The 13,580-nt window shown below is 38.1% G+C and overlaps 1 protein-coding gene across 24 annotated transcripts in view; it reads right to left on the bottom strand.

Moving 5' to 3' along the window:
- LOC125770600 (probable phospholipid-transporting ATPase IA) overlaps window positions 1-13,580 on the bottom strand; it is a 61,222-nt gene that overhangs the window by 18,088 nt on the left and 29,554 nt on the right. For 22 of the 24 annotated variants that reach the window (XR_007419229.1, XM_049440387.1, XM_049440388.1 and 19 more), the window contains 14 exons: window positions 11,485-11,605; window positions 10,605-11,147; window positions 10,309-10,444; window positions 10,084-10,225; window positions 9,476-9,585; window positions 9,117-9,338; window positions 7,106-7,876; window positions 6,681-7,037; window positions 6,462-6,598; window positions 6,270-6,389; window positions 6,009-6,201; window positions 5,820-5,938; window positions 5,604-5,738; window positions 5,421-5,480 (listed from right to left, as the gene is read on the bottom strand). Coding sequence is in view for 23 of the 24 variants with exons in the window: in XM_049440387.1 (XP_049296344.1) it covers window positions 5,421-5,480; window positions 5,604-5,738; window positions 5,820-5,938; window positions 6,009-6,201; window positions 6,270-6,389; window positions 6,462-6,598; window positions 6,681-7,037; window positions 7,106-7,876; window positions 9,117-9,338; window positions 9,476-9,585; window positions 10,084-10,225; window positions 10,309-10,444; window positions 10,605-11,147; window positions 11,485-11,605 (3,166 nt within the window). In the remaining variant the exon portion in view is untranslated. Of the gene's footprint in view, window positions 1-108; window positions 3,184-5,420; window positions 5,481-5,603; window positions 5,739-5,819; window positions 5,939-6,008; window positions 6,202-6,269; window positions 6,390-6,461; window positions 6,599-6,680; window positions 7,038-7,105; window positions 7,877-9,116; window positions 9,339-9,475; window positions 9,586-10,083; window positions 10,226-10,308; window positions 10,445-10,604; window positions 11,148-11,484; window positions 11,606-13,580 lie in introns of those variants that run through there. The other 2 variants (XM_049440384.1, XM_049440385.1) reach the window with 2 other exon arrangements.

Genomic DNA, 13,580 nt, shown 5'->3' with positions numbered 1-13,580 from the left:
ATTGTTACATATTTTGTATGTGAATTTGTTTGTTTGCTTGTTTTTTTTTTGCATACGAGTAGGGAGTATGTGTGAATGTAATTTAAAACAATGGGTAATAAAAAAATGTGCCATGTGTTACAAATTATTCTTTACTTCCATTATGTAGCACCATATCGTTATCTAACATTTCTAATAGCTTAATACTAATCCGCTTTCCTTTGAGGAAATTTTCCTAACGCTAACAGTAGCTTTCGTAGGGTTTATTGTTTAAAACCCCTAAACTAAATTAACCCGGCCAAGAAATGTATTATTGTTTTATTTTGTCACTCATTTCAAGTTTAATATGTTTTAAAAACAAATAATGTGTATTGCGTTATCTTTACAAAAGATCAATTTATTTGATCAATGAATTGCTGATGCTCTTTTTAAGTACAATTAGGGTTCCTTTCCTTTATTTCTTTTGCTATTTGAATTCTAACTACAATAATTCCTTCATTTGGTGTTTTATTAAGAACAAATGCAACAAATTCCTTCATTTTGTGTTTTATTAAGAACAAATGCACATTTTCAACAAAACCTGCCTGTGTTAAGCATGTGTGTTATGAGTTTACGTAGGACTGTAAATAATAGTAAATTAACATATAATACTACTGCCCTGTTCATCCACAAGTATTACAGGGGATGGAGCTCGCTCGAAGGATCTGGAAGCTTACACTATGCCAGTTCTTCATACCGCTCGTGTCCACGGCTTCTGGGCGACACCATATGGTAGGCTTCGGTCTCACTGAAGGAAGGAATGTTGCACCACACGGGTTGGTGATATATGACATGTTCGTGTTGGTAAATGTGGGGATAGATAAAACGTAAAAACATAATGCCATTTCGGCTGATCTTTTATAGCAGAGCATTACTGCCACTGCATGAATGGCAGGACACAGTATAAACTTGACAGCAGCACATTGACAGTAGAGTTATCAGCATATTTGCAAAGATTACAGCACGATGCTGAAGAATAAGCGGCGTAAAGTGTAGTGAATAGCATTTAGCTGAGGCTGGCGAAGATTGACAATTGATGATAATATACACATACGTTTCAATCGATTAACCACAGTGCTTTAAAGGAACACAATCATCCGTAAACAGCGGCAGAAGAGTATCACCAGCACCAAAAATTAACGCGTTGTCGCAATAGAACGAGTACATGTACAGAAGCGTCAAGTGATTTTTTTTGTAAACATTTAATGGGCGTTTTTTAAAAATACAATTAATATGTATTACCCATTGATTTAATAAAACATAAAACACCATTAACCATAAGCTACACGCAACGTTGCATGTCAAAAAACCTTACAGCTTTTTCATTCTATTAGCCAAACAACCAGAGTATTTGAAGACGGTATACCAAACCGACAGAAAAGACGAAACATTTGTTTTATGAGCACAGGACACACATACGCTCACACCGCTTGATTTCATTAGATAGCACACATACATAACACAGATAGGTAATACAATTAAAGCGCATGAGGTAGGCTGCTATTTTTATGCCGATTGCCTTTTTTCCAGGGCATTTAAGTTTTCCATTGCATTTATAATGGGCTTTAGTTTGTTTCTTCGTTTTTCCTTCGTGTCTAACTAGTATACCTTGAAACTGTTGCTTAACACATTATACATAATTATGAACTATCCTTATTGCACTTCATTATCTGCCATTTTACTTTTAAGTTTACCTTAAAGATACAGTAATCCTAAATATCCTACTTACTATCATTATATTTAATACCATCTTCTGCTCACTTTTCTAGCGTTATCTAGACTGAGAAAGGGTGTTTTAGTAGCAGACAATAAATAGTATATTTGTAGCAAGACGGTGCGCTCTAAAACGTGCGCAGTTTGTGAGAAAAAAGGGAGAAAGCCATTTAGTAAGTATGTGGGAGTTACGAGATCGGGTGGCTAGGTAACTAGTAAATGAAGAGTATGACACATAAATACGGATACGGAGGTTTAAGGAACTGAAAATATAGCTCTAGCTATTGGGGTATGTTAACCAGAATTAATAATAGAAAAGCAGTTTTACTGCCAACGGACGGATTGCAGTGTAATATTACTTCATCGCTTCCGAAAATGTTGCGCGTGTTTTGTTTTATTTCGGTCCACCATTCATTATAATGTTTCTATTTCTACGACCGATAAGATTAGTTATTCAATGTGTGATGAAATTAACAGTTCACAAGGAAAAATAGAATTCTTGCATTACACCTGTATATGTTAAAATATATACGTATCACAATATTTTTGCCTTACACCTCCTCTAACTACTCTTCCCCTAGCTACAAAAAGGGTGTCCCAAAATTAACGCCATTCTTTATCATAGTTATGAATCTATACATAGCTATTTCTAATTAAATCGTAAAGTTCGCCGGCATGCGTTCTTTAATAAAAATCATGTCAGACAAATGTTTTTTTGCGGCTTTACTGACCATACACACCCGTGAGGCGCTTAAATATCTCACCCGTTTTCCGCATAATTGTTGCTTTATGTTGTTGATGTTGATAATCACTGTTCCATTTTCCTTGTCCCTATGACTGTGTTAATGTGTATTAAAGATTTATTACTTGGAATATTAGGAAGAATACTAATACGGATGAAGTAAACCATATGATCCAAATTAGACAGAAAAAAAACGTTGTTAACATGTTGCAATATCGATCACCAGTGGGAGTTACTGCTTGATAACTCCTTATTTAAAAATAAAAACAATTTTTCAACCGATTTTCCGTATTTTCACAAACACTACTAAACTCTGTCACACTTTAAACATTTAAACTGTATGTTTTTGGACGACAAATGTGTTTTGTGACTTCAGCTGTTTACAATTATTTCATTGTTTAGGATACTTTAATTCTAGCCATTCTATTCAGTCAAAAAAACAAATAATGCTCACTTCTACTAACCATGAACTCCCATATTCGTGTTTTAAGGTGGGTGGGCTATTGTTATGCAATAATGGCCGTCAATTCAAAATTCGTGTTAATTTTGGGACATCAATAATAAAGACTTGTGGAATAACATGTACTCGTTGGGCAAAGTTTTAATATATCTACATGTGCAGCTCGGTTATGCTAATACTGTTCTGATGCCAAGCCGCAAGCGGCGCCACGGAGTTACGTCTACGCCAGGAGAGAATCTTCGACAAGCTTCTACACGGGTGAATTGCGGTAGGAAGGTGTGAGAAAGAAAGTGGCGTAGGGGATACAAAACATGTGTTAAAAAAGTATTTCAGATTGCTGTTTTCTTAAGGCGTTTTAATAAACTTAATAGTTCTACCGTACGAAGGACGTAATTTTGTAATATGCAATAAAGAAATTAAAAATAATTGTCTTCAAGGATTTGATTATCAGGCCAGAAAGTAAGAATATATAGGATAATGCCGCATAACATAGTTTATAAAAACAAATAGTATGATTTCATTACCCTGAGCATAATCTATCTTTGACACTACATTAGAGAGATACTGCACAACAGTTTTTGCTACTGTTAGAACCATTACTATCACTGGATTGAAACAAAAAATACTATAAAAAAAACTATTGAAAGGTTCCGACCACATATTTTTGCAAATTAATTTTGCCTATTTCGTTTAGTAAATAGCAGAAAATGTATGATTTAAAATTTTTGTGCTAATTTTATTTTTTAGTATTCTATATCCTGAATACTGAATATTGAATAGTTGAACCAAAAAAACCCTAAATCAGTGGTCGTAACGTACATTGTTAATGACTGATACATTTTGAATTCTAACTTTTTGAAGTGATATTGCATCACAGACATGAATCACAAACACTCACTATATATAGACACTACACTAATATATAGACTATGTAGAACGCTATGCTAAGTGAATCTGAAATACCTCTAAAGAATTGCTTTTCCAGAACCTTTTGCAACAAAATGCAATGTTTGTTGGATTATTATCCAATGCCGGTTCACTTTGTAACTGTATATGTGTACGTTCCTCCTGATGTGTACTGTGATGATTGTGCGATTGATGTGATTGATACAATATTAAGATTTCTCGGAATGTTCTATGTTTTTGATTTCTGCAACAAAACCCTCCACGTTATCTGATAACGACCAATGGTTATGACTACGGAGCTAAACAAATTACTACGCTTACATGATATGTAAGCCTTGTGCAATGATAGTCATGTATAAATATATGATGTTTAGAATGAATTATTTTTCGGAAAATGTATCATATCATAATGGAGAATATCTTTGTAGTAGAATAAAGGCACAAAACAAAAACAGCACTAATTTGGTGTAATTCCTCTAAACTTCATACAATACCACACTCACACAATGCACACAGGTATACGTTCACATAAATTCAACAGTAGTACAGTATCTTAATGAATTAACAATCATTGTGAAACAAATGGTATACAGCAAAACAAAAATTAAAATGTTCAAAACATTGATAACTACAAATGCAAATGCAGGATAAGTACGATATGAAAAAGCAGAATTAGCCATACAATTCATATTATTGACAAAATACAGAAGATTGACAGGAGAGGAATAAAATAAACGAGAAAAAAATTCATTTTATGTGACAAAATATTAGACATAATTTTTTTTTTTGCTTCTTAAGAACGGCCAGGTCGTATCGGGACTTATTTTTACCACGCAGGCGGGTAGTCTGTCCTTGGAGGGGGGACAGTCCGGGTGTGATTTGATAACCGGTCCTGTCGCGTGGAACCGGCATAGTTTATCACAAACACCACCAGGCCGCCCCACGCGACAAATTGTTTGATATGAATTTGCAAATAACCTTTTTTTATTATAACATACTACATCTTTACTTCTACCAAATTACAACAAAGAGATATAAAAATATTAATAAAATACAAGATTTAGAATCGAAAATATGCTACTTGATAAACATACAAAATTAAAAATGAAGAAGAATAAAAGACCACAGTTAAGAAGCTAAATAATATAAAGTGTGAATTATTTCATCACCAGCAACCAAAAAAACTACATTTCTAACGTTTTTTAGTATTCAATTATTTGAAACTAATCACTTTTCATAGTACAGAACAAGTATGGTTCATATTCGTAAGAAATAAGAAACAAGATGAAAACATTTTTGAACCAATAGCTTCCTAGCCGTAATTTGATATAAGAAAGGTTAACATAGGAAATGGAACTGTCATGGGAATGGATTGAAACCTTGTTTGTTAATTGACGCTAGCATGATGAGTATCGAATCAGTAAATAAAATTACGTCAAAGCAAACAGACATGGTGAAGGAAACAGAGCCACGGTGGAAAAAGAGAAACACGACAGCAATGGGACAGGGAATGGTTTTCATGTTGGCATGTTTTGTATCATTTCGTAAACGGATTTCATAACTGTTCGTAAGGATACTTACGAAGATCTGGATTCCTTCATTGGTGGTGTTAGAATGTTATCCTTTCGAGAGTTTCTAAACCTGTAGAAGAAACACATAAAGATTCTTAAGTTCAGTTGTTTTTTTTCTGTTGGATGTCGTAAATGGTACATATCTATTATTGCAATCAAACATTTTAGAATAAAAATATTACTAAAAACTTACGCTTTCCAAGCAATATCAAAGAGTAGCGCGGAAATTGGTATAAGTAACAGACCACCCCAAAACACTGGCGTCGTGAAGACCATGTCGTCCATGCCTGTGAACACCGCGCCTACTGGTAATGCTGGCCAGATGTTGCTTTGGTTTGGGTGTAGAATTGAATAAAAATTAAATTAATAAGATATGAAAGAAAACATGGTTTAAAACAATATATCCTACCTGTAAATGAATATAAATATAAACCAAAGCAGTATCGAACCCCAGATGGAACAATGTGTCAGCCAGGTCCAAGAGTTAGTTAAAAGACCGGCCTTCAAACACACCGTCACGACTACGTACTGCAAAGGAAAGGAAAATAAACGTCAGAATATCATCCACTTGTCGACATGCTTCAATGATTAAACGCACCGTGTAAACTATGTTGCCTAACACTAAATAGCCACCGTCTCGGCCGTTTTTCCAAATCACATCCTTCTCGTAGATCTTGTACGACAACCAAAACAGTATCATTGAATGACACAATGCATTAACAATACAGCGCCAAAATACTTTTACATTAAATAGTTTGGCATTTTGCGACGGTGCATAAAGTCTTGGTTCTCTGTGAAGGGAAAAGGAAAGCAATTAGTTAGAACTTAATCTCTGTTTCGAATTATTCTTTCATCATACTTTAACATCTGTTCCGCCGATGTTACTTTATCGAACAGCCCCATAGCAAAAGGTGGTAGCGCAGTAAAAAACACGTTGTATAAGCCGATTGTCCATCGTTCGAACAATATTTGACCGGACCTAACAGATTAGAATAAGAAATCAAATGCTATTGTTGAATAGTCAGTACACCACTAGCTACAAAATCCTTACCATCCGGAGTACATAGCAAACCACAGCTCTATCACGTATAGGCAGATGTTTTTGTAAAAGCTGTACAGAATTAGTTTGCACATCCGACTGTAATTCCAGGCTCCATGCACCAATAATAACTTACGAAGATAACTGAACTGCAAAGATTAAGAAAAACATTATGTTAATCGTTGCTACTTTACCCTTCTTTAGTGCTAGACAAATAGCAACAATAACTACCTGCGCAATCGAATAATCGGACGCACAGGCCGCTTGCAAACCTTCCACACCCGAAATACCGACACCGACGTTTGCTTTCTGTATCATTGCCACATCGTTAGCACCGTCACCGATAGCCAATGTTACCGATTTTGTGTTGGTCGTCACAAGCTCCACTACTTCTGCTTTCTGAATTGGTGACACACGACAACAAATCACGACCTTACACGTGATGCATAGATCCAGAAAGTCGCGCCGTAAATCACAGCTCAGTGCGTACTTAAGCGTCTTGCCATCCACTATCAGTGCGGCATCTTTACGGCCCATATTATCAAATCGACCATTGCTAGTGTGCTCCAGTATGCAGCTACGCGTGTTCTGTTATGTATAAGAAAGGTGTAAATATACAATATATAATAACATGCTTTAAAATTGTTCATACGTACATCCAAACAATCCTGATTTAACAAAATCAAATCCATCGAATGGGACAGCAGCTGACAGGAGTAACCGATGTTGATGGCCGTTTCTTGCTTGTCTCCGGTTAACACCCACACATTGATTTTTGCCTCGAGCAACGAAGCGATCGTTTCTGGCACACCATCCTGTAGCTTATCCTCGATCGCTGTAGCCCCCAAGAGTCGTAGATTCGTTTCAATCAGATTAGCTGCATCTTCTACTTTTTGCTCCCGATACTGTAAAGATGTCGACGCTTTATGATAGGTGTGCTTCCAGTCTTCATACACATCGTCCGGAATGTCGGATACCGCACAACATAGCGTTCGCAGACCCTCGGTGGCAAACTCCTCCAGGTGGCTCAAAGTTGACTCACGATATGCTACACCGTCCGGTGCTAATCGCTCGTAAATCACAGTATCTGCACCTTTGCAATACAGTTTGATTTCGCTTTTGGAGTTGCGGGCAATTACCGACATCCGTTTACGGGTGGATGTGAATTCCAGCACATTAAGTATCTCGAACCGTTCCTGCACACCCAGAGCTTCGATCTCGACGTACGTTGGCGTGCGGGTGTAAAACACGTAACCGAACTTTTTAGCACCATAAACCAGGGCCCGTTCGTCCGGGCTTGCAGCGTGATACTGAATATCATTCATACTGTCACCAGGCTGTTTTTCCGGTATTACTGTGTGACAAATTGCCATCAGTGTTAGGAATTCGCGTAAAGTAGGTGCCGTTCGATGGTTATTGAGGATATTCTAAAATGAATAAGGGATGAAAAAATAATATTAACGATTTTCGATACTTTCATGTGTAAAGATCAGAAATAAATATGATCCAAATATTCTAATATGTTTTTCTAATTGCATCAATTTGTTTTGAGAAATATTTATAAAAGAAATGCATTATTACCATCCATTGTCTACAAAAGTATTCATGAGAATATAATAGTAATCTCCAGAGACCATTATCATCGATCTATTGGTACAACGCCGTGATGCAGGAGAATGAATGTACCATTGTTCCTACTACCACATATGCTACCAACACTACTACTGCAACACTACGATGCTCAAATTAAGCAGGTCAGAACCGCGCAAATGGGAATGAAATTTATAATCACTTCCTGACGCGGAGGGAAAGCATGTTAGCACTTTGACTCTACATACCGGATATATCTGTCAGCGAACGATTTTGTACATGCGAGATGTTAAACACTAGAAGCGGATAACGCTTTGCGCACAATACTAATGAAACATTGACCTGTTTTTTTTACACTAGGGTAGCTTGATGACGCTGTTCCGGCTCGTCCACTAGAGATATTATTACCGGGAATTGGTGCGTTAGTGATTATTGAGGAAAAACGAAAACAATGAAACCCTGCATAATCGTTCAACAAGCTAGATTGGCAATGGTATTCAAATAACCACATTAAATTAATAAAAAATATTGATTTAGCAAAGTGGTAGTTTTTGAAGTATGGTTGTCCTATTTGCCGAAAGAAAACCTAGCCGATTCATTGATGCATATCAATGAATGTGAATATATAATTGTTTATCAAACTCATAAATGTTCATAACATTAATGTTGCGAGATAATTCGACAGAATTTGTACTGCAAGGTAATGCTCTGTTGTATGTACAATTGATTTTGTTAAAGAGTTTAAGGGCAAAAACACTAATAGTTTTATAGCGTAATAGCAAATTACATGATCCAATTTTCTCGAAACTTTATGGTATGCATACTAGCTATATCCATTTTTTAGTAAACCAAAAACCTTGTTTCAATCTCTCTCCATCTGCTTCTTGATGGCTACAGCAAAACATTGGAATTGGTCTCGAAATACCAATGCCTTGGGAAAACGATTTCCCACTTGAATGGCACCAAGAGAGCTAGTTGTGGAATATGGCCATCAAATATTCATTACGACTCTCTACCATCATGCATTCACCATCTTCCCTGCCCTGCAAAGGGAGTGGATTAGTATAACAATTTTACCTGTACTAAACGGGACTGGGCCGGCGTTTCCTCGACCATGTACATCGCGCCTGCCACACTGCACTTTTTGAACTCCATCACGTTCCGTGTCAGTGTGCCGGTTTTATCGGAGAACACGTATTTCACCATTCCAAGCTCCTCGTTAAGGTTTGAAGTACGCGCCATTGCCGGCGTGTCCGATTCTTCGTGGTACATATCGATGTCCATGTTGATGAAGATTGCCTACAGTGCGCGCATAAGGTGGGAAGGTTGGAAAAAGGGCAAACATTGGAGAAATCAGTTGGCTGTTGGCAAGCTATCGATAGGTCAGTAATCGCGTCACGTTTCCAGCTCACGCTCTACACACGTTGCGGGCTTACCTGTAGAAATCGAACCAGCTCTAACGTAACTTGTAGCGATATTGGAATTAAATTGTTGTACAAAATAATAAACGTAAGCAGATTGTAGGCGAAGTTTTTGTTCAAAAGATCTGAAATAAATGACATACGAGACATATCAATATGTAAAGTAAAATACATAAGCTAAACTGAGAGGATATTGTTATTTTCAATTTAATCTCGAACTCAGTGTTGTAGTGGAAAGCGCTAAAAATGTTGGTGGTCTTCTATCAAAATAGGAAGCATTTTCCTCTACAACATTCCACAAATTGGGCTCGCTTTATAAAACGTTACTCAACGTTCCTTTACAACATTCAGCTTGAAAAGGGAGTATACCTTCTAAAATATAACGCATCAATATAAGCGATAACCCTTTTGGTTAAACTATACAATGACATTAAACAGAGTGCGTCACACCAAGAATAGTGGTGTCCCGGAACACATTTATATTCCTAGCTGGGCATCGAGCCGCAAAGCTATTGTGCTGCTCCAATAACGTGACTTGATGACTAGGAACCCCTCCCAGTTCCTTCGGTCACCCTTTTATGCTAATCTATTTTAAACGACCTGTATAAATAAATGATACTCACTGCCGATGCCTAAGTACCAGTCCTTTTTAAAATGATCGTTCGTCCAAATTTGGTTGAAAATGCAACTCACGATACACAGAATGATCAGAATGAAAAATAACATTAGAATTTGCGTGTTTGTCAGTCTGTCAACGGTTGAGCGCTGTGGAGCATAATAAAAAGACAACGTCAGATTACAGGTCAACAGGTCAAGGGTGTTTGATTTGAAATTGTAAAATACCTTACCTTCAAAGGCGCTGAGGTAGAGTTTCGCATAAGTTTCGTATCGTGACCGGTGTAGATAACGATTCCGAATATCCAGGCGGTATTACGTAGCATGGCACCTCGCAGTAACAGCTGATCCGGCCCAAGTGCTACCGCTCTGGGGGTAAAAGAAGAAAAAACAAACATTGAACATAAACAAACCACCAAAATAGCTTTGGTTTCTACAGTACAGCGCAACTGGTGCTGTCACTGTTTCCTTTCGTTTTTAACATTAGTGCGATATTGCAAGGAAACTTTGCGCGCACGGTCACACTTACTGTTTTTCGTGTTCCTTCAGCACGCCATTGAACTCGTACAGATGCCGATTCGGTGGTTCACTTTCGAGCGTACCGCGAAACTGGTTGAAGTCCTTCGTCTCCAGTATCTTGCTCGTCGTCGGAACGCCCTGCCGAATCTTCAGGTTCGTTTCACCGTCTAGGTTGGATGTCTCGATGAAGGACATGCCCTGCGGTTCGCTGGACGACAGGAGCACCAGGTCGGCAGGGAAGAAGGTGTTGTTAAGCACCTTAACGATATCCCCGACCGACAGCTCCTGCCACTTGATCGTATGCCACTGGCCATTTTGCAGTACCTCGATCAAGCGGTGGTTTATCTCATCGTCTGCTCGATGTCGCTTGATGTCTTCGACGATTTCCTTGATTGCGCTCACTGCGAGGATGAACATAAGTGGCACAAGCGTTGTGTAGCGACCGGTCGGCGAAACGTCCGGTATCTGTTGCAACAGTGCAATTAACAGAAAAAAGCAATTCGAGTAACGCCGGAACTGCTCGAACAGGAACGAAGGCAGAAAACTAAGAACACTGCGGGGATAGGAAAAGGAGCTCAATTATCATCCAAAAAGGAAGCCTATTTTAATAACATTTTGAAATCGTACAAGTAACTTCAGTCACATCAATCAATAACTGTGCCATCAGCTTAATGTTATAGCTCAACATGTAAATCAAGCAAAACAGGACATTTCCGTTTAGCACAAGGTACGGTCGATAAAATATGACTCAGTTATGTCAGAAATAGAGCGGCCAACGGGGATACACACTTCATAATGCGTTATGCATATAAAGCAACGGTAGAACTATTATTGGACCGTTCTGCTTCATTAAATGCTAGCAATCAATTTCCATATCACGTATGGCTTACCTATATTTAGCGGTTGAGATATGATTGTTACAGTACTTTTGAAATTGTGGTTCATTCAGCCGTATCACGCGTTTATCGGAGTCATCCAGCGTTATACCTGATGTGGTAGCATCGTCATCATCTATGGAAGAATCAAAGAAAGGAGACGTGATTAAAAACGTGTTTGTTTATGTAAAACATAATTAATGCGACACGTTAGACAACAATGATATCAATCAATATATTTCACTAATGACGAATTTACGTTGTGTATCCAGACTATACGTCTTCTGGAATGTGTAGAGGAAGTTGTGGTTTTGTAAATTACAATTGTAATTCTCTCTCTCTCTCTCTTCTCTCTTGTTGGCTTTAACGACCTTTAAGGTCACGCCGGGCATTTCTGGCTTACTAGACTTATTTTTACCACGTAGCAGGATAGTCAGTCCTTGCTACAAAGAGACGGTCCGAATCGGATTTGAACCCCAGTCCGCCGTGTGCATCGGCGCCGTTTATCACATACACCACCGGCTCGTCCACAGCTCAGACGAGACACATACACAGCACAGAACATACAGTATGCAAAAATGACATAAGCCATCTCCATTTTCTACTGTACTATGAATGGAAATTCTCCCCAAAGCTGCAGACGAGTGCTGGAGAATTGACTCGTGTATACGTTAACCCGTTTGCTCAGTCAACTTGGGTCCCTTTGCAATACATTTGCAATACATAATGAGTAGCGTTGCAATAGCCACAGAAAACAAAAATTAATCGAAGATTTAGCAGCCATGCAGAAACAATTGATGTGCAAAAGTCTCAAATTAGTAAATGCCTTTTAAATTCTGCTATTTCTAACAGATACTAACAAATTGCTTTCAAGCCTATAAACGATATGCCAATGTTCTTATGCGATGCAAAAGTCGCTGCAACATAGCTAGAAGACAAAGAAAGAGAATCAACCTCTCGAAACACAAAGATGTACATTTCATCCCAGATCGTTGGGCAGCTAGCATTCCTTTAGCTAGAATGCATCGATCTAGGACGACTGACCGGCGACCGAGAGTCAAGACGCCACGATGGCCACTTATTGCTGGCGCGTACCTGACACACTATAATCCTTTTGGCTTGGAACCACTCTGCTCAAATAATTCGACCCAGCGCTAGCCGAGAAGGGATACGAATAAGGAGCAAACGAGCCGGTGATTGCTTCAGCAGAATTTATCCGATTGCATCTTATCTTGCATGCCCCGAATCCCGACCCGGATTGGAATAGTGCAGGCAGTGCACAGCTCCAACCAATATCTTGCCAAAGGTGAAACTGAAGAAAGAAGAAAAAAAAACTCAATGCAGGCAAAGCGTAGCGCACCCACAATCGACTTGGTTAGATCTCTGACTCTTTGCCAAAAACTACGAACCAGGGCCAAAGCGATATCTTTCCGAAGGTTATCCACTCGTAATCGTTTGCTTCCCGATTGTGTTCATAATATTGTGCGGGATGGATACGAATTTGGTGTGTAGCACCGTTACCATGAAGAAACGTGAACGAAATAAAACGATAAATCCATCCTGAATTACGTTCATAATCTACCCTCGGTAGTGTCATCCTATGGCAGGCGGGCAGGTTTATAAACCACAATTAAATGCAAAATTATTAACCCTACACACAGAGCCGTAGCGTGGTCACTTTGCGCCCTTGGCAAAAAATCAATTCAGGGTCCTCCTCCCCTTACCACTTTTAGACAAAAATCCAAAATAATTCTGCTTGCCCTAGTGAATGCTTTTTTTTGTATTATAATGGTTTCTATTGCTAAATGCCGTACTAATAATTTATAAATATTTTTTTTATAAAATTTTGTTCTTATTTATCATAAGAGTTTATTAAATTTTAAGTTTAATATTTCGCGCTGTTACATTTGCAAACTCAGTAACAATTTCACCTACATCAATGTTCGACAGTATTTTGTTTTCAATTGAAATTAGAGCAAGGTTGGCGTTCCTGTCCCATTGCTGATCGCAAGTAATTTTTAATAATTTTTAAGTTATTGAAGCTCCTTTCGCAAGACGCTACTGAAACTGGAAGTGTTAAAAAATACGCAAGCTTGTCGTAATATTTGCAT

Source organism: Anopheles funestus, chromosome 3RL (genome assembly GCF_943734845.2).
Source record: "Anopheles funestus chromosome 3RL, idAnoFuneDA-416_04, whole genome shotgun sequence".
Taxonomy (NCBI): domain Eukaryota; kingdom Metazoa; phylum Arthropoda; class Insecta; order Diptera; family Culicidae; genus Anopheles; species Anopheles funestus.
The sequence above is the reverse complement of the archived record's forward strand: the minus strand, read 5'-3'. Positions and strand labels throughout refer to the sequence as shown.